Source organism: Colossoma macropomum, unplaced genomic scaffold, assembly GCF_904425465.1.
Source record: "Colossoma macropomum unplaced genomic scaffold, Colossoma_macropomum, whole genome shotgun sequence".
NCBI lineage: Eukaryota > Metazoa > Chordata > Actinopteri > Characiformes > Serrasalmidae > Colossoma > Colossoma macropomum.
In genome coordinates, this window is record NW_023494795.1 from 20,323,919 (window position 1) to 20,351,101 (window position 27,183).

Sequence of the window (27,183 nt, forward strand, 5' to 3'; positions counted from 1 at the left end):
TCTGAGTAATCTATCTAATGTGTAACAGGATATAGCTCCCCACTAATCAAATTGCTCCCACACTCTTAGCTGTTCCACATCTCAAAATGCAATGTGGACATTGCTGTCTTCATTTGTCTTTTCTTGCAGGAGGGCCAAGTTCTAGAATGTTCCCTGATAAACAGTGTCCGTGCTGGAGCAGTGCCAAAGGTGAGGCCTAAACAAAGTCATTTCACTGTGGATCTTCCCCAAAGAGTCCCTATGAACTTTCTAAAATGTGTCGTTGTGTACTACTGGAGATGTATCAGAACTCCTTTTGATGTAACCTCAAATTGGCAGTTTAACACACGCTGGATTTCCTTTTTACTTACTATGAGTAATGATGAGTCTATGTAGAAGAATTTTTTGACTGTTGGAGTTCTATTTCAAGTTGTTCAGATGTTTAACATACTGTCGTAATTGCAAGCATCAATACAATAGTGCAATAATAAAACATCCCCTTCAGGGATGAGCATAGGTACTTAACAGTGAAAAGATGTTACCTCAGCAAACTAGTATGTTGGCACATCATTCACTGAGGAGAAAAAAACTGTAGAAGACAAAAAAATCATCACCATCTCCTGATGCAATAGTTAGCTCTAGTGTTAGCGTTAACTCATCTGAAGGGACAGATGAAGTTTTCTCTTCATTTTATCAGCTCCACTCACCATGTAGGTGGACTTCATAGTTCTACAATTACAGACTGTAGTCCATCTGTTTCTCTGCAGACTTTGTTAGCCCTCACTCAGCCTGTTCTTTAATGGTCAACATCAGATGAGCTATTGCCTCTGACTTTATGTCTACAAGGTGGACCAAAAGGGTAGATATGTCTAATAGAGTGGACAGTGAGTGGACACAGTGTTTAAAAACTCCAGCAGCACTGCTGTGTCTGATCCACTCATCCAGCTCAACACTCACTAATACACCACCACCATGTCAGTGTTACTGCAGTGCTGAGAATGATACATCACCCAGATAATACCTGCTCTGTGATGGTCCTCTGGGGGTCTGTGTGAAGAACAGGAGGCTAACAAAGTGTGCACAGAAACAGAGGGACTCCAGTTTGTAATTGTAGTACACCTATATGGTAAGTGGAGCTGATAAAATGGACAAAGAGTGTAGATACAGGGAGGTGTACTTAGTGAAGTGGCAGGTCAGTGTATATACTCTGAGCATCAAATATTGACCCATCCCAGTCACTGGCTCTTCCTGCTCCTTTCTAATATTTGCCTTTCTTTAGAAGGACCTGAATAATGGAAAGTCTCTCTCTACTGAAATAATGTCAGATGTAGATCTGTCTTAGAAACATTTTTTTGTGTGTGTGGGTGCATATTTGTATATTTGTATGTATTTCTGTATGTGGGGGGATGTGGTTGCAGGAATAGATCAGGAGGTGATGTTTGTGGTGTTTGCAGAGAGAGAGGCGTTCTGTTGTGCTGTCATTCTGCCAGTATGCACCCCATAAACAACAGAACAAAGGCAGATCATGAGCCATTGTCTGTCACTGTACGTGACTTAAGTGCGTGGCACATCACTATTGTAGTCCTAAGTAGATTACACAATTATAGAGCTCTCTTTTGTTTTGCTATTTCAAACAAAAAGCGTTAAAAAAGAATTAATAGAGTTGAGCGCTTCAATTTTTCAGTCACATTCTCAGACGCTCAACAAATTGGAAACGCACGTTGTTTCCTTGGCAGTTCAGTCCTGTACGTTTTCAAACATGTCATTAAATGAATTTGACACCAGTAAGTTATTTCATTATTTGGTCGTGACAGACTGTGGGAGCGCAATGTCTCAGGAGATGCTACAGTATTAAATTGACAAACAAGCGTCGCAGTTGATTTGATCTGCTGATTCAGTACACCGGCTTAATATGTGCAGTATGTGCTGTTAAAATGTAACTGTGAGGACATTTTGATGTTAAGCTAAAAGTGTGCCTTTGTTGTCCTGTAGCCTCATGAGCAGGAATTTAAAGATAACCTTGTAAAAATAGTCTGTTTCAGCAAAGGTTTTGATGCAAGTTTAATGCAATATTTCCAGTTGAGCAAATAACAAGGTCATTTAAAGTAGATGATTTAGTCTATGTTGTGTAAGATTTCATAATGTTTCCTTGGTATAATTACAGTGAAAGAGATTTTGATCTATCAAACAAAATGTGATGTTGAGTTTGCATCTAAAAATGTACTGATGTGCGTATTAATTCTGACAGTGAAATTCCCAATGTAAGTAATGTTCAGTTATTAATTTTAACACTTGTTATTTAATACCCACTTGAATTCTCAGTAACACATATGAAACTAATGCTTAGTTATTGTGTAGTTATAAGAGTTAATTTCATAGACAGAGACTTGGACTATAGTTTCCTTTCAATGGTCAGTCTCCATTTAAAATGTTGCAGTCCAAGATTAGGCTTAGTTTTTGTCTGACCTTTAGAGTTTAAGGGGTTAAATTAGTACCTGCAGTATTGTGCAAAAGTCAGAGACCACCCGTCAAGTATGTTATTTCCAGTCAAAACGGTCATCAAGTGCATGTTATTCATTTTTAGGAGAGATTTCTGAGGAGATGAGGTATAACATATACTTGCATAAGTAAAAGAAAAGTCAAAGGAAAATAAGTGACAATACAGGAGTTTAACAAAACTATTCAAAAAATTATTAAAAGATATAGAGAAAATGTTGCAACCATGTGAGACCTTGCAGGTGCACAAAACTGTCACCATCAGAGAAACGGTAGCTTTAAAAGTTTTCATCTCAGAGAGAGAGGAGAAAATCAAACTCCATTCTTGGTTCAGATCTGAAAAAATCCACAGGTGTTTTTGTTCACTGTGTGAGAAGACAACTCAACACTAAGGGTCTGAAAATATGTATTGCTGCCAAGAAGCCTTTACTGAGTGAAGGAAATAGACAACAAAGAAGAAAATTTGCATATCAAACAGAAGAGCTGCTGGTGTTCTCAGAACAATGAACTGACCACCCCAAAGTCCAAACCTCAGCATCACTGAATGCGTTTGGGACACTATATGGGTGCATGTCTACAGGCTGTAGTCCAGCTTTTTCTCTGCATTATTTGTTAGCCACTTTTACCCTGTTTTTCAATAGTCAAGATCCCCCACAGAGCTAAGAAGCAGAAAATGCAACCAGCTCCTAAGACTGAACTTTGCAGGTGTGGAAAAACCGAAAGTCTCCCAAAAAGAATGGAAGCTGTAATAAATGCTAAAGGTGGACAAACTAAATACTGAAACATTTGTTATTATATTTAATTGCTGAAGCTTCTCTGTTATTTTCTGTGAAATATGTTTTTGCTTTTTCCTGATGCTGAAAAATGAATAACTCATACTGTAATAGTCATTTTGTTTATTTAAAACCTGCTGGGCACAGATGAACACTGTAAGAGTTAACTGTAGAATTCTGCTCTGTTCTTTGCTTAAGTAATAACCTGTGGCTTGTTATTAGAGAGATAAAAGCCCGAGGGGCAACATGGTCTGGCACAGTAAAGATGGGCATGGAGGAGGGCTGATGAGTTTTATTGCTTTTGAACTTGAGGTCATCTCAAGCTAGCTTTAAACCTCTCAAGAGGTGTACAGTGAATTTGATGAAAATGGTGAGACGCTGCCTATATAACAGACAACGTTGAATGCATTGTGTCGAACATCTGTGGTCCCTTGTTTGTTATTAAATCTCTCTCGGTTGGCTCAGGACCCAAAGATCCTGGCATGTCTGGAGGCGGCGGGGAAGAACGAAGCAGATCTAGAGGGCTGCATCATCTGCATGTGCAGTGGCCCTGACCTGGTCAACCTCAGCTTTATGTACATGGTGGCTGACAGCGCAGACACTGCCAAGGTAACCGTTACCACAGAATATCACTATGGAAATCTATGCTTTGACTAGCCAGCGTGACAGATGTGTAAACAGAGGGTGATTTAGGAGCATTAGATGAAGTAATAAAACAATGAAGGATAAGTCTACTACGCGGTAAGCACCGCCTTTTATGCAGCAAGTTGATGCTGAGTTTATTCCATGCCTAATTCTCGAACAGGATGCACTGCACAGACAACCAGAGCTTGAATTAGGCTAGCATTTCAAGAAGCCCATTTCTCATACACACATACACACACACATATTACAGGACAAAAGTCTGGAAATAACATTAAAACAGCATTAGCTTTGTAAACAAACATATATACTTATATTTGTATATAAATATATATATATATACATATATACACACACACACGTGTAATTCCTTTAAATGCTTCTTATGGTAACACAGGTCTGTTGTGACAGTAGCCATTTTAACATATTGTATTTAAAGCAGGCTAGTGTTAAAGAGTAGTTTTTGAGCTGTATGTGGGGGCGCTTTGTAACTGGCTGTATGGAAGAGTGGTTAAGTCACTTTCTCTACATGTGGAAGATTGGTTCAAGCACCCCCCTCCCTTTCAGGGGAGTGCAGATTTCAAACGCTACATTCTCAGCATTCTAATTACATCTTTCTAGCGCTGCAAGCGAGTAATATAATTTGATCCGTTCCATCATTGCAGCCTTTAATGATGTGTTCATTGTGGAAACTCATAATAAAAATATGATTAACTGTGCTAGTTCTAATTCTGAAGTTTAGATGTTTCTGAAGCCTTGATTAACAATCAGTAGTTTGTAAATAATTGAAACAGTGCTCAGCATAAGGTACTGCTGTCACCAGAAATCATGAAGGCTTTGAGTAAGACCACATCACTGCATACCAATGGAATATTTTGGAAACAAACTTCTTAGGGAAAACATGCTGTGTTACATTGTTTCTTGGCAAATTGTCAATTATTTTTGAAACTCTGAAAAATCACTTCTCTGAAAAACTCTGAAAAATCATTTGCTTCCATATTTTGTGGCCTGTTTTGTAGTCGCACTCAAACAGACACCTGCACAGTAGCAGGATGGAAGGATTCTGGCAGAGCCTTTGTTCCTGCTTTTTGCACTTATATTGTGCTCTGGCTGCAGATCCTGTGTGGAGCAGGCTTACACTGACATGCCTGGCTTGGAGCCACAGGCAGTGTGTGAGTGCAAAGAGGGGTTTTTACGAAGGCAGCCTGGGGTTAGCACAGCTCATACAGGAGGAATACCTCTTTCAGTGTAATCTCAACCCGTTTGTGGCACACCGATTGATGTCTGACGGGGTCCAAAGCACAGTGCCATCTGGTGGACAATGGAGAAGAATAGTAGGGATAGACTGACAGATGTATGATGAGATGACATCTCTTGTTTATGGCCAGTCATTTTAGATCATGTGACATTGGTTTCATTCGGAAGTGCAGTAATAGTGTCAGTGCAAAAAACACACATGTACCCTAAGGTCATAAGCGAGCTATAAAGGACAGTGAATACACATCTCTGCTGAAAATAATATGATTCGTTTGTCATCATAAATTATACAGTCAAGTGCAGCTTGTGTCATTCATCACGTCTTTGTACAGCGATCATATCGGGAGAACAAGTGCTGTTCAATATTATGTATTACGCAATATTGAACAGCACTGTTATTTGGAGCACTATTATTTGGAGAGAGTAACGCATTAACCACATCATTTGCTTTCAAGTGACTTACAAAAAAACTGTTTGTTGGTTACTGTGCTACTCCACAGGCAGGAACCTTTCTCAAGGGCATCTGAGAAAGCTTCTGTAAACATCAACCTCATGGTCATAGTTTATTTTCCCTCTTTCTCGCAGAATATCCCGTCTTGAAGTGTTTGTTTTTTCGTTGACAGCGGCTAAGCGGTGTTTATGTCATGACAGCCGCTGTCTTGTCTAATTTGTGGTTGTGTTTGCTTGCTCACAGAAATGGATGGAGGGGTTGAAATCAGTCATTCACAACTTCAAGGCAAACAACGTGTGTCCGATGACATGTCTTAAGAAGCAGTAAGTAGCCACTTGTGGTCCCATTATGTTGCAAGAAAACTGTACAGCTTGCAGGGGTGCAACGATTAGGGGTGGGAAATTTCTAGGCACCTTACAATTCAGTCATTTTCAATTCAGGGTGCCATGATGCGATAATAAAACGACTCTCGATGCATCTTTGTGTTTTCTGTTTTTTTATTTCTACAGCGTACATTTTGATTTTTAAAGCTTAATGTAGGCTGTAGATAGATATGCTTTTTAACACTTTTATTTGTATTATATCGTATTATATTACTTTGAATGTTTATATTATATTCTTTAATTAAATCACATTATTATATTATTTTTAAACTATTTAACTTCTTGTTTTGAAAGTAAGTTCTGCAAATACCATATGTGGCTGTTTCTTTAAATGATGCTCATAAGCTGCCCCTGCTTCACACTGCTATAGACAGGCTCAACTTCGGTAAATGAGTGAGTTCTCAAGCCATGTCCATGTGCTTTACATCCTAAAAATACAATGTGTATTGCATTGTTATGGTGAGGTCGCTCTGGAATTCAGCTTTAGATGCCTGTGGGGAAGCATCAAGTATTATGTTTTCATTATTTTACAACTCATCTGAACCATCTGGACAGCAGGAAGCTCTATAGTATCTTTCAGTAAATATAAAAAATATAAAATATAAAAAAATAAGCGTAGGCGTAGTATAAAATTCTGAAGACAATTGTTGATAGTTGAACTATCAACAAATACACCCCTCCCATGCAGTGCTACTTCAGAAGCTCCACCCCCAAATTCAGAGAATGATACTGGTCTGGTAAACTTTTTTTAGATCTTTACAGCCATAAAACCTTTCGGAAACGTAACATTAGCTAGGATGTGGAGTAGCAGACTGTTGCTACAGTTGCTGCTGACCGTTGTTAACCTGTTGCTATCACAAACATTAGCAGACAGAACAAAACAAAACTGACCTACTTGTTCTGTGAAACAGCAAAAATAAGTTAACCCACGTGTAACCCACCTGTCATGCAGGAGCAACCTCCTCATGCGTTTTTAAGCCTTTTTAACTCTCAATGAAGCTGCAGTCAGCTTCTTTTTCACCAGCTTCTTGTTCAAATTTTCCCATTCCACTGTAAATGGTGCAGCAGGTGCCTGAATGTAACTGCTGATCTAGCAACTACTGAGCCATCTCTCCTTAGTGTTGTGTCCTTCGGCTTGGGAAGCTTTGTTTCCCATCGACAGAGCAAGGACTGTGTATGTACACCTCATTTTTTGTACAGCGCACAAACAATATGGAGAGCTAGCGGACTATGAGGAGACATTTGCCAAATTTGACAAAATGTGTTTTGGATTAAAATCATGTACTGCTTATGTACAACTCTTATTGTTACTGGATTAATCTGTTAGCCAGTTCGGCGTCTCCTGAACTGGTTGTTAAATAAAGCCACATTTGATTTAGGATATGTTTACCATGGTTTCTGGCTTTTTACTTCATATACATGACATTTGTGACCATTTTTTAACTGCAAACATGGATGCATTAATGAGATCCTGCATCTTACTACCTACAAGCTGGCCTGTGTCAAAGTATCTAATGTCTTTGGGTCCACTTGAGTTTATTTTATGGCAAACGCGAAGCCTGACTAAAAATAAGATTGTGTGTTTTTGTTTATAGATTTGGAAGGTTTCAAGACAGAATCGCAACATGTCATAGAATCTGTTATTTTTCATCTAATACACATATTTTCAGGTTCCTTACAAATCAAGGTCAAAATTGATTTGATTTTTGGTATTTTATGTGTTTAAGTTTCATTCTATAGAACTTTAATTATATACTACACTGGCCGGTTTGACTCAGGTTTAGCTATGCCACGCCACCTAACGAAAAAGCTCTAGTTTTGATGACAGTGTTTTCCACAAAACACAGCAGATGAGAGCCCCTTAGAAGAGATTGAAAGTTATAGCATGCAGTTTTAAATTTCAATACACTGTGTCACACCTTTATTTTTAGATGTTGTATTGAAACGGTTTTAGATGTTGCATTGAAATGAAATCTTTATTTGAAATTATCCATGAAATTAAATTTTGCCAAAATAAATGCAAGATCAAGTCATATAAATTGGACAAGAAGAGATAAACACATATGAAGAAATTGAGCAGCTCTGCGTTCAATATAAGCAGACAACCCTCCCCCCCAACCACTGCTGAAGTTCTTTTGTACAGCACTGTAGAGGAGATCTTCAGTCAGAGCCAGTTTAGTCAATGTTTACGCATTTTGTATTTATGAGGAAAAAAAAAATCATTAAATATGGCTGTCCAACTCAGACTGCATTGTTATGGCTACTTATTTTTGCTCTCTCACCTCTGTTAACATTTAACATCAGTATTCATTAAACACGTGTATGCAATGAGTGGCTTAATGTTAACATTTAATCAAACAGTATTTTTATTAAATAGACTTGGAAGCTGTAAAGAATAACCTTCGTCTTCCCTGTAGTTTGTGGTGTCTACCTCTCACTAATATAGTCCTGGTTAGAAATATATTTTTGACCTTTTCATGGTTGTGCTGGAAAGGAAGGCCAGCTGTCCTCAGCCTTCAGACATGCTCTAATCAGATCGTCTTGTCTAAAATATAAGACAAATGTGAAAACCATTATTCCTTTGTTATTTAGATAGCAGAGCATAATGAAAGCTTTTAGGTTTTAGATGACGACCTAAATGCATAAGTGACACAAGACATGTCTGCTGAACTGTGACATTGTGTTTTTAATCCTTTTTTTAGTTGGATGAGACTGTCCTTTCTGACCAATGTCAATGGAAAAATCCCAGTGAGAGGGTGAGTTCCACACAGACATCTGTTCATTCTGAGCCGGCTCGTTCAGCTCCGCTGATCTTGTGTTATAAGAGCTTTAGTGAGGTCACTGAAATTATTGGACAAATTGAATGAAGCAGGTCTGTATTAAAGATGATCTGGTGGTACACGTGTTCCTGTTCTTTGCTGCAGCATCACAAGGACTTTTGGTTCTGGCAAAACAGAGAAGGGGATATTCCAGGCCCTTAAAGAGCTCGGCCTGCCCAGTGGGAAGGTGAGAGGTTATTCTGCTTCATTACTGTTGAGCTACAAAAAGTGATACATTCAGTTTACTTGATTTAAGTATGTACATCCTATGCAAATGGATAAAATTGAGTACATCAACACAATTTTGTCTTTCAGTTTATTTACTGTTAGTAATTATGTTGATTCGATATGCAATACTGTGCAAAAATCAGAGACCACTCTTCATTTATTTGTTTTCCACCCATTAAGTTAATCAGTTTTCAGGAGATAGTTTTGAGGAGATTAGTTATAAGATAATCCACTTGCATAAGAGAGGGGAGCATCAAAGGAAAATAAGTGAAAAAACAGGAGCTACCAACACTGAAGCTCAGAATATTATTAAAAGATATACAGAGAAAATGTGACTCCTAACAACTTTTCAAGACCTAGTAGACCACCAAAAGTAAAATTCAGAATTCAAGTAAATTCAATGCATTTTTCAGAGTGTATGGTTTTCAGCTGTTACACTGTAGGTCTGAACATTAAGTAGCCTTGAAGTTTTGTATAGATGGTGAAAAAATTTAATGCCTCTTTTTTTGTTTTGTTTTTTCCAGAATGACGAAATTGATCATTCCATGTTCACCTTCGATGTCTTCTATGCTCTCACTCAGAAAATCTGCCCACGCACAGATATCGAAGAACTCTTCAAAAAGATGTACGTCTGAATGAAAGTGTGAGGAAAACAGAGCACTTGTAGTGATTTGTGTACACTTTGACTGCCAAGTAGAATTCCTTCCCTGCTCTGTGATGCACTATGGTGGTGTTAAACATTCAGCAGCCTTATTTTGGTTTACTGTGACAGCTTGAATTGATGCTTGCGAGGTTGAAATCCAGTTGCATATTTTTGTATTTAGCATTAAATGGCTATGCTAACGCCCTTGAAGGAACCTAACCTGCTTCAACTGTTCAACATTAACCTTTAATATTTCAACTAACATTAAAAAAAGAGGTTTAAGAACATGTATTTTGACTCTGAACAGCCACAGTGCACAGTGTACAAGGAGATGCTTTGTGATATCTAATCCGCTTGTCATTCTTCAGCATTAATTATTTTGTTAATTTTAATGTAACAGATTTCTCCTAATTAATTTCTTTGCAGCAATGGGGACAAAACTGATTATTTAACTGTAGACCAGTTAGTCAGCTTTCTGAATGAAGTAAGCTCTTTATCATTCATTAACTTCTCTGTGTGACTGCTTACTCAGCTTCCCTTGTGTCTGCATGCCCCGCTCCTTCATTACCTCCCAGCCAATCTCGCTGTCCCATGTTATGTAACCATGGCTACTGTTAGGGTCTTGCTGGCCCATTGTTCCAGATGCTCCTCGCTTTTTGTGCATTGTGTGCATGTGTGTTTGCTTTCTCTCCGGCTGTGTGTGTATGTGCTTTCGCATTTGTGTCGCTGCAAGTGCACTAGTCCTTTTACCCCTGAATGTGGCTGAAATTAGTTACCCTAGGTACGGGTCACTGGCAGCGTGTGTCCACTTCACTCCACATCTTTAAGCCCAGCCATCTTGCTTTCCTCCCTTTCTACATTTACTCTCTGTGTAAGTGACAGTTTGGCCAAGAATCTAATTTACACAACTTTTCTCCTTAGCACAAATGTAGTTGATTGGCTAAGATGTGTTTGGTGTTCCAGGTTTATTTCTTTAGTTTTGTACTGGAGCTATGAGGCTAATGTAGCTAACTAATAGTGGAAGCAAATACCAGAGAGCATCATGCAAACTGCAAGTCTAATTCATCACACACTTGCCTCTGTTACCTAAAAATGTTCCCAAGTACAGACAAAGTTTAGCTACAAGATGGAGGTGAACAATATTAAAATATTTTGCATTATCATGATAAATAATATTTTTTTAATGATAAGTTATTTTTGAGCATATCATGTATATCATCAGTTCTACATGTTTTCATACAAAGAGAACATAACTGGATGTAATTGGATTCACAGCAGAGCAGCATGTAAAACATTGAACCAAAGGAAATTTACTGAGGCTTTAATGATATTTTTAATTGTGGCACTTTTTTTGTCTTATCAAACATCAAAAAAACAAAATTTATAGTGATACAAATTGTGTATATGAAAATGTCTTAAAGTATCATGATATATTTTTGCCATATCACGCACCTCTGCTACGAGATAATTGCTGCTGCTGTTTGAGCTATGACAATGTACATTTGTCCAGTTTTTAAAATAACTATATGTTACCATAATAATATAACATATAATAGGCCCAAGAAGTATTTGGACACTTTAACCATGTAACCTTTTGCTTCTTTAGGTTACTTCATAAAGTGTTCAACAAAGTGATATTTGTTGAAAAAACAAACTCAACAGTCTGAAGAATAATGTTAAAGCTCCCTCTTATTGTGGAGGTATGCGCGCACAGTAGTTTGATTCAAACAATAAAACTACTTTTTGCTGTTTTTACCACATTTTCCTAGTTATTTCAAATCCGTTTTGTGAAACACTGGTGTGAATTTTAGTTTTGGGGGTTTAGGTCTCTCCCCACTCAAAGAGACAGGAGCCTGGTCTTGAATGACTGGAAATAACTGACCAGTTGTGTTGCCAAGATAGCTGTTGAGTGGACAGATAGAAATGGAAACAAAAAAGTTTTTCTGGTAACGGTGAGCTTGTGTTCATTGATGGATAAAATGGCATTATGGATGCAAATCTACTGAAGTCTGCAAAGAAAATATTCGAATGATAATTTTCACTAAAAAACTTTAAGATTAAAAAGATTATAGTATGAGTCTGTTTAAAATAAATGCCTCTTGGTTTGACATTTTGTTTTCTAACTCAGTGAAATGAAAACACTGCAAAGTGTGGTGCAAATGTCCAGACATTCTTTGGGGCCACTGTATATCAAAAGCAAGCCTCATTTGGGATTACTTAACAATTCCACCAAAGATTACCTAAGAACTTCAGACGTTGTTTGAAGTATGTGACTATTTAGGTATGCAGTTTGCACAATGCTAATTGCAGGTACAAACTTCCATTATTTCAATTAGTCCTTATAGCTCCAGCAAACTTTGCATTCCAGTAATGTTTTATTCAATACTCATCAGATTTTTTGCCAAATTATTGCTGTAAGTGTTGGGTTTGCTTTCTCCTGTCAGACACCACCTAGCTAGCTGTGTGTTTGTGCATTGGCCCATTTTGTGCACTGCACTGGCAGTTTGGTTTAAAAAAGCAGCTAACAAATGCACTCCACTCAGATGGAGAACATATATGCCATTCATGCAGTGTCTTAAAAGTCATAGAGGAGCTTAATGATTCGTGAAGGCAGGTGATGATTATGTTCTGTCTTTGACCTCATGCTTGAAAGGGCCACGCTAATAAGACTGCCGTTTGCTGTGTGTAGAATCAGCGGGACCCCCGGCTGAATGAGATCCTCTTTCCTTTCTACGATCCCAAACGAGTCATGCAGATCATTGAGAAGTACGAGAGAGATGAGGACCTGAAGAAGAAAGGTGAATTCTTTTGGAGTGTCAGCCAGAGAGCCACACTCAGCTTATTCTTTAAAGGAGCCTGAAAGAGATCAGAAAGGTTGAGAGATTAAGAGGAAATATAGGAAAACGTACAGCATGATATGCTTGCACTCATTGACCAGATTAACTGATAATATACTGCCATCTTGTGGCAGAATTGAAGTATTGCAAACTGTTCTGTTCTACTGCCCTCATTAGAAAACAAACCGAGCCCAATCTTGCATGTGAAAAAAATGGCTAAGCTCCAGCCTGAAATCTGAAATTTTGTTGGGCAAATTGTTGCCCAACAAAGGCATACAACACCTCAGTAATAATGCTCTTACATTTCACCTGGTGCTTTCCCACTGCAGGCCGCATGTCCAGTGATGGGTTCTGCCGGTACTTGATGTCAGATGAGAATGCACCCGTGTTTCTGGACCGCCTGGACGTGTGCCAAGACATGGACCAGTCATTGGCTCACTACTTCATCAGCTCATCACACAATACATACCTGACAGGCAGACAGTTTGGAGGCAAATCCTCTGTGGAAATGTACCGACAGGTGTTGCTCTCTGGATGCAGGTAAGCACTGCTCTGTTTCTCTGTGTGTGATTTTGAAAAACTGTGAGACTGTGGTTTACTTCTTGGATGCTTACAGGTCAATAATGTGGCCCTAAGAAAAAAATGAGCTGGTGAAGCAGGGGAATGAACAAAGAAGTGACCACAGCAGAGGTTTTCAAGTATCATTCTGCAGAGACAATGTTAAAGAAAAAGAACAAGGCTTAATATAATCATGCTACCTTCTTCTCCAACCAAGTTAAAGCCACCTTAACTAATAAACAACACAAAACCTGTCAAATAATTAAAATGATACACCATGTAACCTAGACAGATGTAAATCTTACATGGTGTGACCTGCAGGTACATCACTCTTACAATTGTTAGAAGAATTAGAATACCTAATTAAAATAGTCAAGTGATTTGAAATGATCTGTTCTAGAGAAACAGACTCAGAATTGTTCATAGTGGTGCTGACAGAAACACACAAAAGGTTTTATGCCTCTAAAAGTTTTTAAAGGGTTTTATGCCTCTAAAAGCTACTTCACAGAAGCTTATTACACAAAATGAGTATGGTTAGATTGTCTGAGCGTGACACAAGCCTGAGACATTGTTTTGAGAAATCTATTTTTAAAATACATTCATAGTGGTACATTCACGGCATTATAAGGAAAAATTGTCCTCAAGGAAAACAAATTTTTTAGATTTTTACTGTGAGCAACATGACAAACAAAATTCACAAGACGTGTAGATTCACTGGTCATTGGTTAGTAAATAAAATGACTATATTTGTTTCGTTGACGTTGCGATCCCTGGTTCCTCTCAACACCACTAAAGAAGATAAAGAAATATCAGTCAGTAATTTTATTATAATGAACAATTTCACAGTGACTGAATTATGCAGAGATTTTGAAAATTGGTGGATCTTTCCATTTAATTAGATAAGCATGTTGAGAACAATACCAAACATTTGCATAAGAAAAATTTAGTTTTAGAAAAAACTATGTGTAGTGTGTAGTAGCAGGTAGGCAAATCACTTCACTGTTCATTTTTTTAATGGCTGTTTAATCTTTGTGTGTGTGTGTGTGTGTGTGTGGTGTGTGTGTGTGTGTGTGTGTGGGTTCAGGTGTGTGGAGCTGGACTGTTGGGACGGAAAGGGTGAGGATCAGGAGCCCATTATCACCCATGGGAAGGCCATGTGCACAGATATTCTCTTCAAAGTGAGCACACACACTCTAAGTTTACACTCAGTTCTTTACACATAAAACCACAGGTTTTTATGTTAGTTACTCTTATAAAATACAGTGTTATCATGGTTTTGGAGGTATGAGGCTAAGATACACAAAAACTGTTACTCTGTTTCCCGCTAAACTCTTGCCAATAATTTTGTTGTGCTCAAATTTGTTCTTCACCTTCTTTTTTTTGTGGCTTACTAGTCTAAACAGTAATGTGATCAGGCTGCATGTGGTGAGATATAAGCAAAAGTATTCTCATTTATGTGAAATTTTGTTGTGTGCACTCTGTACATTGACAAAACAGCAGTCACCTCATGTAAAAAACAGGCCAAAATATCAGAGCCACACTATCCTGATTATTGCACTGTAATAATCAAATTGTTGTTCAATCTGATTGTGAAAAAAGTATTACAGTAGTCACTTCTGCGGTGTAACATACTTAATGTGCATTAGCAAAGATATACTATAGTGTTTTTAGTGAATTTATACAATTTTGAGGTTGTGATTATTAGGTTTCCTGTCTCTAGAAATTGATACGTATTCAAAAACGTAATAGCTACCTAGATTGCCCATTTTACCTATATTGCAAGTAATCAGTCACAATTAGGGATAACAGATATTAAGAGATGAGGCAGTTGAGTCATAAAATACAAGCAATTGAAACTGAAAATACTGAAGTGTAGTAATACTGCATTGTGTCAGAGTTCTTACTGTTTATCCAAGCTTTATGCCATCAGTGGGTGGAATAATCGGATTCTGCTTGAATGAAAAAAGGATAATGAAAAATTGGGTAATTAATCAACTGCTTGCTTTTACAGGATGTAATACAAGCTATCAAAGAGACAGCTTTTGTGACGTCGGAATATCCTGTTATTCTGTCGTTTGAAAACCACTGCAGGTAAGCTGAGCTCAGCTGCCTGCAGACAGAGTAAACAAACACTGTTGTATTTTCTGTTTTTTTTTTTCCTAGTACGATTTTGTTTTTTCTGACATCCTCATTACAGACATGCTGTTGGAAAAAGCTGTTTTTAAATAACCCTATAGATTTTCAACAGATGCTCAAATTTTTTAACATATAGTGAAATACAGTTGGTAATCAACATTGTTAGGTTTAGAATTAGATTTAGGATTTAGATTAAAGCTGAAGGGGATTTCCACTGAATTTCAAAATTCTTGCTTAATTCAGTCCTGAAATGATGCCTTGTAGAGAAACTTAATAATATTTTATTCACAGTGGTAGTGATGGGAATCATTGGTCACAATGTGTACAATGCAAATATAGCCATTTTATTTACTGTCTAAAATGACCAGTGGATCCACACATCACTTTTAAATTTTAATTCATTGGGTTGATATTGGTAAAATTATGGTCAATTTAAAAAAATACATAAAGTAATCATTTTTATTGGGGACTATTTCGCCTTACACTGCCCTGCATGTAGCTCTCCACCCTGCATATACTTAAAAAAAGTTTTAGGGTGGAAGTTGGTTTCAGAACTGTTGTAAAATAATGTCTCAGGCAGCATATTTGTAGGCAGCACATTTTGTGTAACAACTTTTTGTGAAGTAGCATTTTTTACTTCAGTTAGTTACATTTAATAAATATTTAGTTGAATGTTTGTTAAAGACAAACTGAGCATCTAAATCAGATGTGTCAGGCTCCAGTCCTCGCAGGCCAAAACACTGCAGACTTTAGCACACTACCTTATTAAACACACCTGATTCAGCTCATCACCTAATTAGTAAGGCCTTCATGAGCTGAATTCAAAAGATTAGAAGAGGGTAATCACTAATCTCCGCAGAACTTTGGCCTGGAAGGTCCCCAGTTTGACATGGCTGATCCAAAGCATCTACGGTGAACCGTAAGAATTAAGGGTTACCCTCTTTTTTTGGGTGATGATGCGATTCCTCAAAATTTTTATTGAATTTCTGTAACTTTTTTGTTCTCTGTTTTATCGTGTGTTCTGTTCATGTGTAGTAAACCTCAGCAGTATAAGATGGCCAAGTACTGTGAGGACATCTTTGGAGATCTGTTACTCAAACAGCCACTGGAGGGCTTCCCCGTATGTGATCTTCTAACTCACTCTTCACACACTGCATCTATGCAAGACCATGTTTATACATCATGGAACATTTATGGAACATTTAGATGCATCAGCATTTTTTAATACTAGGCTACATGGAAGAATTTGCCCTTCATAGACACAAGGCATTTTCTGTTTTACTGTAGAATAGAATTTTGACATCTGGATATCAGGGTGTAAGAAGGTAAGATGAGGTCATGTCCACATTAAAACACTTCAATATTTGTAATATATATTTTTTTTCTTTTTAGATTGAGCCTGGTCGTCCCCTCCCTTCTCCAACTGACCTCAAGAGAAAGATCCTCATAAAAAACAAACGCTTAAAACCTGAAGTTGAGCAGAGTACGTACCATCATGTCTTCGCGTTGTGCATCTTGATACTTATAAAGCTAGTCTTTCCTTCTGAATGCATTAACTCTGATGATTTGGCTGGAGACTCTATTCATCTGTGCTCTTGGACACACTTGAATCACTTCAAGATGTCTCTAGTGAAACTACTCCCACTTTTAGAATCCTACCATATGCATGCATTAATGTTATTGCCAACAGCAAAGAAAAAAATTGTTGCTTGTTGATTGACCTTGCTGTATGGTGTGCATGTGTGTATTTGTGCAGAGCAACTGGAGTCGTTTAAGAGACACATGGAGGCGGGAGAGATGAGTGTGCAGGCAGGAGAGGATGAGAATGAAGACGACATGGACAACGGTCAGCTACTGCTCTTTAATCAGCTGTCTATCATTCTGGGAATCACACAGTTGAACTCTGCTTTTATTGAATGAAGTAATCCACTAGTTTTTCTGTTATAGTCAATTTAGGTTGCCACTGTATGTATTTGCTCAATCTGGGCTTTTTCTGTGCTTTGTCTTCATGCTTTTCATGAATATAGAATTATTTAACTCTTTGTTTACCTTTGCTTAGCTGTTTGACATGCACAATGCAAAGTTCTATAAAGCTGTTGGGAAAGGCAATGACAATGTGAGAAGTGATAAATTATAATTAAAATATAATATTATGCTGGGTGTGCAACAAGTACAGACACATTTTTTTCATTAAAAACAAATCCAACAAATCTCTCCTTTAGGCAAATACCAGAAGTCAATTAGATAAGCCCCATTCTTTATTGTGCAAAAATAATAAGTAAAAAAGTGCAAAATAACTGCAACTGCAAGCACATTTTTATGCACTGTAAGAAGAAAGGAGATGTTTTCCATTTTCAGTAAGCATCCCATGAGAAGCCTACAGAAACAAATAAATAAAGTGTAAAGTCGAATGCAAAAATTTGGCCACCCCTAGTCAAATGACATGTTTTGTTGATTGCTCTTGATCCTCTACAGAGAACATACAGAAACCACTGCACATTTTAATACTTACTTACTGTTTAACATAGCATAATTGCATAATTTAACATATAGGGAAGGAAAATAAAACATAAAATGCAAACATTCTGGCACATTTTGTGTTTTATGTTTTATTATATTCTATGTTTTATTTCTTTCCAATATGTTAAACCCGTTAAAATAGAAACTTGTTAAAATAGAAATTGTGCATTAACATTTGCAGATAAATGCCATACTGTTGTGTGAAAGATGTGTTAACTTATTTTTACTCAAAATAAAACATGATGTGAATAGGCATGTTGCATTTTTTACAAAGAAAAGTATTTTTAAATATTATCTTTATTTCTGCAAAGGTCTACAAAAACAATAAAATACATTGATGCTGTTGGAACAAATCCTTGAATCTCCAAAATGGTAATTTTACTGAAAATGGAAAACATCTCCGAAGTATTGTTAATGTATTTCTATGGGTCCATTCATTAGGACATTTAAACTCATTGTAAATAGCAGTTGCCATTTTCAAGTTATGTAAAAAATTAAAAGACAACAAGAAGGGAGATACAAAGTTTTGTCCAATATATACAATACAATATATTTAATGCCTTAATCTGCCCTTTTATGGTGATGCAAGTTTGTTGTGACACTAGCAATTACTGTTTGACACATTTCACACCCCATTCTGGGAGTGAGAATAATCATCACATTTAAAGTCATTGGCTTTGCACCGAGGTTCAAACTCCCTGAGGGAACCATTGCTCTGATATTAGACACAGCTCCTAATGCTACATTCCCCGCAATCTTATTACATTGCATGTGTAATTTAATTTGATCTGTTTCGGTTATTGCCGCCTTTAATGATCTGTCTATCATGGAAACTCACATCATGATAATGATAAAAATGCGATTTATAGTGCAGCCCTAACTTTAACTCTTTTTAACTTACTTTAAGGCCTTTCTGCTTTTGCAGACTCATGTGTTTTGCATAATGTCATTTTTTATATACAGCACCCTCCACAAATACTGGCTACAAGAAAACAGTTAAACAGTTGAAATGCCCATTTCTGCCGTTTTCTGGAATCTGTTTGAAAGAGGACATATGTCTATACTGACCCCATGCTTGGTGAGGAGGATGGTTTGATGGTCTCCCAACAATCACAGGTGGGCAATTGCAGACATTAGTTAGGTTTTGGGGTCACAACGTCTCCCAAACTACAATCAAATGCCACCTATAAAATCACAAGTCGTTTGGGGAGGTTGCCAGAAGAAAGCCTCTGCTGTCAAGGACCAACAAACTCCAAGCTTCTACAGTTTGCCAGATGTTACTCTAACTTTCTGCGGGACCATGTTTTATGGTCAGATGCGACCAAAATAGAGGTTTTTGTTAACAATAACCAGAGGTAAGATTGGTGTACACACAAAGATAGTTTAGATCCAAAGCACGCCTCAAAATCAACACAAAAATGATTCATGGTTTTGCCATGGCTACCCCAGTCCACTGATCTAAACCCCTTAAAAAACCTGTGGGATGAGCTTAAGAGGAATCTGAAGGATCTGGAGAGGTTCTGTGTGGAGTAGTGGTCACAGATCCTTTGCCATGTGTTCTGCAGTCTCATTAAGCATTAGGAGAGGAGAAGGAGAAGACTCAAGAGCTGTCATCTGTTCATACGGAGGGTGCACAAAGTATTAAATGAAGGAGTTCCAATAGTTATGGCGCACACAGATATGAGTAAAAAATATTCATTTCCTGATCAGATTTGTTTTTTTTTAACCATTGAACTTCAAAAAAGGTTGCATTTTTGTTATTATTTTGAATGAAAGATCAAGAGGATAAGCAATGAAGAATTTTTTTACAGGTTGTTTTTGCTCATGTTTACCAGGGGTGCCAATATTTGTGGAGGGCACTGTACCTATTCAGCACATGCTCAGTTAATGAAATATATCAGTCAGCAGTGCTATACAAATCAAAATCAAATCAGTCAAATCAAATCATGTTTATTGTCACATTACACTTACATACATTTCATGGTTGTGATGTCACAAAATTAAACACCTTTACATATGTGTTGACAAACTCTGGCTTTCTAGTTAGCCAAGTATCTCTAGTTTCACTGGAAGAAAACAGCTCTTTCACAATGAAAGTGGTTAACGATCAGTACTTTGATTTTCAACTTGTACACTGCTTTGTTTACAGCTGATGGCAAGGAAGTCAACTCAGATACGAAACCTCGCAACATATCAGAAGAGCCCAGTGAACAAGACACACAAGAAAACAGCGTCAAGAAGGAGAAGGTGGGCCTTTCTCTCAAAATCCTCATCCCACCACAGCCCAGTAAGTGTCTTGTGCTAATGTAACTTGTTTAAACCCTGCTTTTCCTTTTGACGCCATCCGCTCAGATTCCTGATGACGAGATCACAGAGATTTCTGAGACGACAGAAGCAGACACAACTGATGTGTCAGAGGCTTCAGATCTCGATAACAAAAAGAAGGTCCAGTATTTCAGCATTTTCACTGCTAAGAAATGTATTTGGTTTCAGATATTAAGACATTTGAAGATATGAATTCCTCCACACACTTACTAAATGACTAAATTTATATATACAGGACCAGTTGAAATTTGAACATTCCTTCTCATCGAAGTTTTTTTTTCTCATTTATACTGTTATCTACGTTTTGTAATGCTAGTGAGCACATCAAAACTATGATCTTTAAATTCTGCAGGCCGCTAAAAACTACTTGTTTGAGAGGGACAAAGAAATAATTAAAAGAATTTTTTTTGGTGATAAATTCATATTGTACATAGGCATAAACTTTACTATTTGCATGTGTACTTTGGATCAGAATGTCTAAAAATGATATCAATAGAATCAGGTGTGTCCAGCCTGTTTGTACTATACTTTCATATGCAAAAGTGTGGGTGCCCTTGGTCAATATATTGTATGTTTTATTTTTTCTCAATATGTTGCAATCAGCAAATGAATAGAAAGAGAGCAGTAGTGTTTGCAAACCAAAAAAAAGTTTGTTCTCTAGATGTGTTACCTTATTTTCAGAAAATAAACTTTTGCATATGACTGTTGTCAAATATGAATAGCTTTTGAATGGTGAAATAGCTGAGCTGTTGTGCTGGTGTCCTGCTTTAGAGTGTGGATGCCACTGAGGAAGCAGATGCTGAGCAGCAGCTGATTGCTTCATATAAGTATGAAGGAGCCACCACCAACATCCACCCTTACCTCTCTGCCATGGTCAACTACGCCCAGCCTGTCAAGTTTCAGAGCTTTGAAGTCGCAGAGGGTACAAGTTAATACTTGTTGTTTTACTAATGGACAAAAAAAGGCTTTAAATGTTGGTTAGTTTGAGGCAATACTGTAAACATAATGACTGTACTAATGCCGTCTTGTTAATTTCCCTGCTGTTTTGTCTTTTCAGAGAAAAATATCCATCACAACATGTCCTCCTTCAATGAGTCTGTTGGCTTAGGTTACCTGAAAACCAACGCTATTGAGTTTGTAAAGTATCCTTTTTGGCATGGATGGAAAGTATGTTTAATGCTACATGTAAGGAAATTACTCTGCATTTATCCACCATGTGTTTAGATCAGTTATTATTGTTATTGGTTCTATGGGCAGCTTTTCACAACAGCCTCACTTTTTAAATTGTGTAATTCTGCTGCAGAACTTGAAACAGGTTATGCAGGCTTTGTCCAGGTGGTGGCACTGTTGTGCAATAGAACAGTACACTTAATTTAATTAACTGCAAGGAAATAAGTAAAAAGGGGGTGGACAATAAAGTGGTAAGATCCATTGCACCCCTTTTTATATGATCAGTTCTTAATCATTACAGCCATTTCTGTCCTGCAAGTCCTTTTCCCTGTGAGGAAAGTCAAAAGGGCTATTTCATTCGCACTTTTAAAACCCATAAGTGCCTGTGTGCTTTTTTAAAACTGACTTCTTTAGCTCCATCATAGCTGCCAGTCCCTCTCTTGGGAATGCAGCTTGGACCCCTGCTGTTGCGAGTTATAAATAACTGCGCTGTCCATTTGCATGCCCCTCCCTGTGTGCCTTTTCCTCATCGGCCAACGCACAGCTACAACAAGCGGCAGATGAGCCGAATCTACCCCAAAGGAGGCCGCGTGGACTCCAGTAATTACATGCCTCAGATCTTCTGGAACGCTGGCTGCCAGATGGTGTCTCTGAACTTCCAAACCCCAGGTACAGCTCTGCCCTGGGGCACTGTCAGAGCCCCAGCAACCCTACTACTGAGTAAACACCAAATGAACATGTTTCTGACACGGAATGAAGTGCATCGTACATGGACACAACACAAGGGACTGCATGTCCAATGAATGTGCATCATTCTCTGTGCACAGTACATGTTTGAGAAACTAAACCTAGTATCTGTACTGGAAACCCTTTTACTTACAAGCAGGGATGTAAATCACTGGCTCTCTCAATGATTTGATTCGATTCTTTAAGATCAAATCAGTATCAGTATACACAAATCATTATCTCCTGCTCATCGTTAGAATTTTGATTAGATTATATTGGTTCAATTCAGAATAATTTTTTGGAAATGCACTGAAATTTCAACTCTAGATAGATAGATAGATAGATAGATAGAAAGTCTTCTATTGCAGCAGTACAAAGTACAGTAAAAAGCAAACCAGGAGCAAATGTACTGCTATACACTATTTACAGATGCATAAATAGAAGAAGTAAAGATATGTAATAAAATATACTAGAACAATAATAAAAATATAATGTGCAGTACAAAACAGTAGTAAAATAAATACTATGCAGTCGACAATGCAGTGGTGCATGTACCAGTAAATGGATCAAGTGACTATGTACTGTAAACGATAACCTATGTTAACAGTTGTGCAATATGAAATTTTTATGGATATATAAATCTATATTTTAATAAAAACAAAAAAATCAACACATAATTTATTATATATTTTTATAATATCTTTAAAACTGATGCAGTTGAATCATCATCTTTGCATAGATGCATCATGTTAAAGCAATACATAGGCTGGTTGCAAAATTACTCAATGCTGCTTTCTAAAGTGTGTCTAAAGTTGGTTGTTCTTATAAGACCCATCACCTTCTTTTATTTAAATGCATTTGCCGCAGACCAACCTGTGAAAACGCACTGTTCATGTTCTGTTTGTTGCGACATAACATGATTGTGAAAGCTAACAGTTGTGGAATATAATTGCAGTTAGCATATATTATCGTGAGCAGACAGTTGCATAATAATTACGACAGGTCTATTTTTCTATCTCTTTCTCTGGATCTTCATCTTATTTTTTATATACAGGCATCGCATAAGTACTTGCAGTGTTTTAGGGCGGTTTTACTGCTAAAAAATCCAGCACTCAAATGTTGCACCTCATGCATAAAATAGGCCGACTGTCTCCAAAAAATGCTCCTTCGACTATGAGGATAGCTGTTCAAATAGGCCAAGAGTGTCACCACGAGGCTAAATACACAGTTAGTCCATTGCATGTCAAATGGCCTCATGCACTCTCTCATACACAAAGGAGCATGTTGTTTAACAGATGCCGCCCCGTTGGCTCCCGGCTCTAAGTTTAGAACATATGGCTCCTGCAGAGCTACTCAGGGGTGAACTGGCAGGAAAGTCAGGCAAAGAAAGGGTGAATGAAAGAAAGAAACAGGAGAAATAGGGGCTTTGTATAATGATGAAGAGGATCGTCACCCTCTGTTTAACCTCCAGAGAGCAGGCAGCCTCATTCACATGATTACAATAATACTCAAAATGTTATCACTGTATTACTCAGAGGTTGGTAATGTAGTATCCCTTCATTCTAAAAAGGCAAAACTGAAGCTTTAAGGCAATATGGCAAAGTTTTATTGGTATCTGCCGTACAGAATTGTGTTTAGCGTTGTTTAACATTTTTACAGAGAGATAACCAGCGATCAATGACGTCTTATTACAGTTCCAGACTACTGTGTTTCAGCTGATTTGACAGTTCTAAAATTAGTCTGAAGTAAACTAAAGCCCTGTTTGAGCTGGTTTCACTCTCCTGTAATGCAGTTTGTAAGTGATTTTGATTTCTATGTCCTAAAGTATCCGTTTACTTTCCCTGAAATTCTCTTAAATTCTTACAAAAAAAAGGAAACTCATGCTCACATTAGTGGTATGCATCTTAAAAAACAACATGTGCACAGCTGTTGCAGGTTTTGCTATAACTTTACCATGAAGGTCAGTAACTTCTTTTACTGAGGGAATTCCAAGTTTGATGAAATACAGAAGAATTACTACTTCTCAAGCTTGTAAAGACATTGCAGATTCTTACTGGATTAAAATCACAGATCTTGTCAGTAATCACTTAAGTTACAGTGCCTCACCATGTAAAACTAATCCAGTCCGAACTGTACTTAAGATTAGTAAAAGAAAAAAAGAAAGCTTATTAAGATTCTCTCATCTCTTTGTATCTGCAGACTTGGCCATGCAGCTGAACCAGGGGAAGTTTGAGTATAACGGCGCATGTGGGTGAGTGTGGGAGTCTCGTCATAGCAGAATTCATCAATTAAAGTGTGTCACATCTCATTAGACATAGCCAGGGGCAGCCCATATCCACGATCTGCATTAGCACAAATGAGCACTCACTAAATATCGGCCCTCTCACACACACGGCTGTCTGCTGCATGGAGATCACCCATCTAAAGGCTTGGCCTGAGGGAACAAACTCTCTGAGGATTACAGCCCCCTGTGAGTTGTATCTCTGCTATTCTACTGGGCCTAACTTTACTCTGCACTGGAGAAATGCAGAGGAGTAGAGGCCCGTCATTAGAAAGCAGGCGCTGTCAACTTGATTGCTGTGTGTGTGAGTGCGTGTGTGTTCTTGTGTTTGACGATTCGTGGGTTTTTGTAATGGGAAAAGCTCAGGTCATTAATCTTCTTCCGAACAATTAATCAGAAAAATAATTAACACCTGCCTTAAAGGCATAGCGCTGCCTGATGCGACTGTAAACACGTTAGGTTTGATTTCCACTCTGAACAGCTTTCAGGAAAGTCCTTAAAATCAAGATTGAATATTATATTCATGATAGATTTATTCCCTTATGTTATCCACACAGTATTAGTACTAGACATTGGATTTGGTTGTTTAAGCAGCATTTAGAAAGACAGGTGGTTGTATTGTACATTTTTTGGTAAACCATTTCAAGCAGAAAATAGCCTAGAGTATTCAGAGGGAGACGTAGAAATAGGGACAATGTTTCATTTAACAATTTGCATATATGTAGTGACTAGACTATTTGTATTAGTTCAAAGTTCAAAAGTCATAATGTGTGGAGAAAGGTGAGAGTTTGGTCTCTACATGTCATCTGCAGGTATCTGCTGAAGCCAGATTTCATGCGACGCTCCGACAGAATGTTTGACCCATTCTCTGAGACGCCGGTGGATGGGGTCATTGCTGCCACTTGCAGTGTTCAGGTTAGACTGTTTGGTGCACACACATACACCTCCATATTCACAATAGGCTGTTTAGTCAGCACTACAGATAATGTCTGTTTTGATGCCTTCAATGTTGTTCTAACATTGAAAATAGTAAGAGGGAAAACGCTTCATGAGTAGATTTGTCTTCACCTTGTGGTAGTGTACATGTATGATATCTCAGTTAGGTTCACCTCTTCATCTTCTCTGTAAGGAGATGGCTGACTATTGTATGTGTCTGCCAACTTCAGGTGTTCTCAGGTCAGTTTTTATCAGATAAGAAGATTGGCACTTACGTGGAGGTGGACATGTACGGCCTTCCCACTGACACAATCCGCAAAGAGTTCCGCACACGCATGGTGATGAACAATGGCCTGAACCCAGCCTACAATGAGGAACCGTTTGTCTTCAGAAAGGTGGGTGGCCTTTACAAACACCACAGTGAGACAGAAGATGGGTACAGTAATTAGTAATAATACTGAGGTTCCGTTAGCATTACATAATCCTATTAGGCTGCTCTTTTGTCTGTATAAATGGGTTGGAGATTGATCTCACAAAGACCATCTTCACAACGCTACTGCAAAATATCACTCTGCAGTACCTCTGGTTATTTTCGTTGTACAAAACAAGACGTATGGCAGCATATTCTGGACTTTTTTCAAATTTAAATGCAATTTTGAAAATGCTAATTAAATTGTTTTTTATGATGGCATTTCTCATGTGATTGTGCATTATTTAAGACAATTCAAATTCAAATGCAAAATGTGTATTTGCATTTCCATTTCTGTGTATAACAGCTAGATGTAGCATGGAAAAGCAAAGTCCTTTTGACATTTAATTTTAATTGTCTTAGTGGTATGACTGACATTAAAAACAGGATAACAATCGCCCTTTTGCAGTTGCATTTCCTCATCGTTACACTCTAGCTCTGCCAAAATTACAATGTATTCATTACCCTGTTTAAAATTACATTTTCACTTTCAACAAGGCACTCCTGTCAATTATCAATTGTGGGTGGGATGTTGGGAGGGGATTTTTTATTGCAGCGCATGTTTTAAGAGGAAGTGACAAAAATATCTAAACTTTGGTCACATAGCATTAGCAGCCACCGCTAGTGACTAACCAGGCTGAGGACAATTCTGTCAAGTCATTTGCTGATGTTTTGTGTGGAAATAATTCCAAACCGACTAGGAAAGCTTGTGGAGTGTATGTGTCAAGCATCAGCGTATGTGACGTTGTGACGGGGGGCTCGCAGTACTGTTGGGGAAGCACAGCCCTGCGCGTTTTAGCGCTTTCCCTGCTTTAACGAACTTACTACAAACAATCAGCGGTTGTTAACGAGCTGGACCCAGTTTTCCAAAATCTTTGTATTGTTAAGATCGTCTTAACAGTACTGGTAGAGAAAGTGTTCATTGTGATGCTTGGACTACCATTTAAGAATAATCTTTGTGCTAAGATGCTTTCAGGAAAGTCAGTCCTGATCAGCTGAATCAGGTGTGTTGGGAGCAGTGAAAACATTGAAATGTGCAGGGCATTGTTCCTTTGGGACCAGGGTTGGGAAGCACTGGGCTCACTCAGCATCTCTGAAATATGAATGTCCATCATTGGCCTCCAGGTCCTCCAACAGTCCTATGAGCCTCTGCCTGAAACCAGACAGTGTCACTAACATTGATTCTTGTGCAGCCACAAACTCTGCTAGGAGGTCAAGAATCACTTTCACAAAAAAGAACAGAAAGTCATTTTGGACAGAATTGTCCTCAGGATAGTTGGTGAGTGTTAAAATGTCATTAGCAGTGGTTGCTAATGCTCCAGTCCCGCCAAAGTTTAGACTTTTTCATCACACCCTGCTCTTTAAAAGTCCATCCTGATGTCAGCTTTTGATTTAAAGGAGCATATAGTTGAAAGTGAAAATGCAATCGCAAGCAGGGTTGCAGATATATTTTAATTCTGGTAGGGCTGGAGTGCCACAGTGAATAAGTGCAATTGCAACGGGTGATTGGTATTCCAATTTTAATATGTCAGAGTTAAACTGCTAAGACAATAA

The 27,183-nt window shown here is 37.9% G+C and overlaps 1 protein-coding gene across 2 annotated transcripts in view; it reads left to right on the top strand.

Annotated features, from left to right (window-relative positions):
* LOC118815569 (1-phosphatidylinositol 4,5-bisphosphate phosphodiesterase beta-4-like) overlaps nucleotides 1-27,183 on the top strand; it is a 92,699-nt gene that overhangs the window by 43,664 nt on the left and 21,852 nt on the right. For both annotated transcript variants that reach the window (XM_036581777.1, XM_036581778.1), the window contains exons 6-27: nucleotides 130-189; nucleotides 3,714-3,857; nucleotides 5,842-5,921; nucleotides 8,684-8,737; nucleotides 8,906-8,987; nucleotides 9,553-9,653; nucleotides 10,098-10,155; nucleotides 12,361-12,469; nucleotides 12,838-13,048; nucleotides 14,151-14,244; nucleotides 15,078-15,157; nucleotides 16,238-16,322; nucleotides 16,595-16,685; nucleotides 16,959-17,048; nucleotides 19,872-19,969; nucleotides 20,075-20,167; nucleotides 20,819-20,969; nucleotides 21,105-21,189; nucleotides 21,762-21,886; nucleotides 24,143-24,194; nucleotides 25,037-25,139; nucleotides 25,391-25,555. In XM_036581777.1, the coding sequence (XP_036437670.1) occupies nucleotides 130-189; nucleotides 3,714-3,857; nucleotides 5,842-5,921; nucleotides 8,684-8,737; nucleotides 8,906-8,987; nucleotides 9,553-9,653; nucleotides 10,098-10,155; nucleotides 12,361-12,469; nucleotides 12,838-13,048; nucleotides 14,151-14,244; nucleotides 15,078-15,157; nucleotides 16,238-16,322; nucleotides 16,595-16,685; nucleotides 16,959-17,048; nucleotides 19,872-19,969; nucleotides 20,075-20,167; nucleotides 20,819-20,969; nucleotides 21,105-21,189; nucleotides 21,762-21,886; nucleotides 24,143-24,194; nucleotides 25,037-25,139; nucleotides 25,391-25,555 (2,211 nt within the window). The remainder of the gene's footprint in view (nucleotides 1-129; nucleotides 190-3,713; nucleotides 3,858-5,841; nucleotides 5,922-8,683; nucleotides 8,738-8,905; nucleotides 8,988-9,552; nucleotides 9,654-10,097; nucleotides 10,156-12,360; nucleotides 12,470-12,837; nucleotides 13,049-14,150; nucleotides 14,245-15,077; nucleotides 15,158-16,237; nucleotides 16,323-16,594; nucleotides 16,686-16,958; nucleotides 17,049-19,871; nucleotides 19,970-20,074; nucleotides 20,168-20,818; nucleotides 20,970-21,104; nucleotides 21,190-21,761; nucleotides 21,887-24,142; nucleotides 24,195-25,036; nucleotides 25,140-25,390; nucleotides 25,556-27,183) is intronic.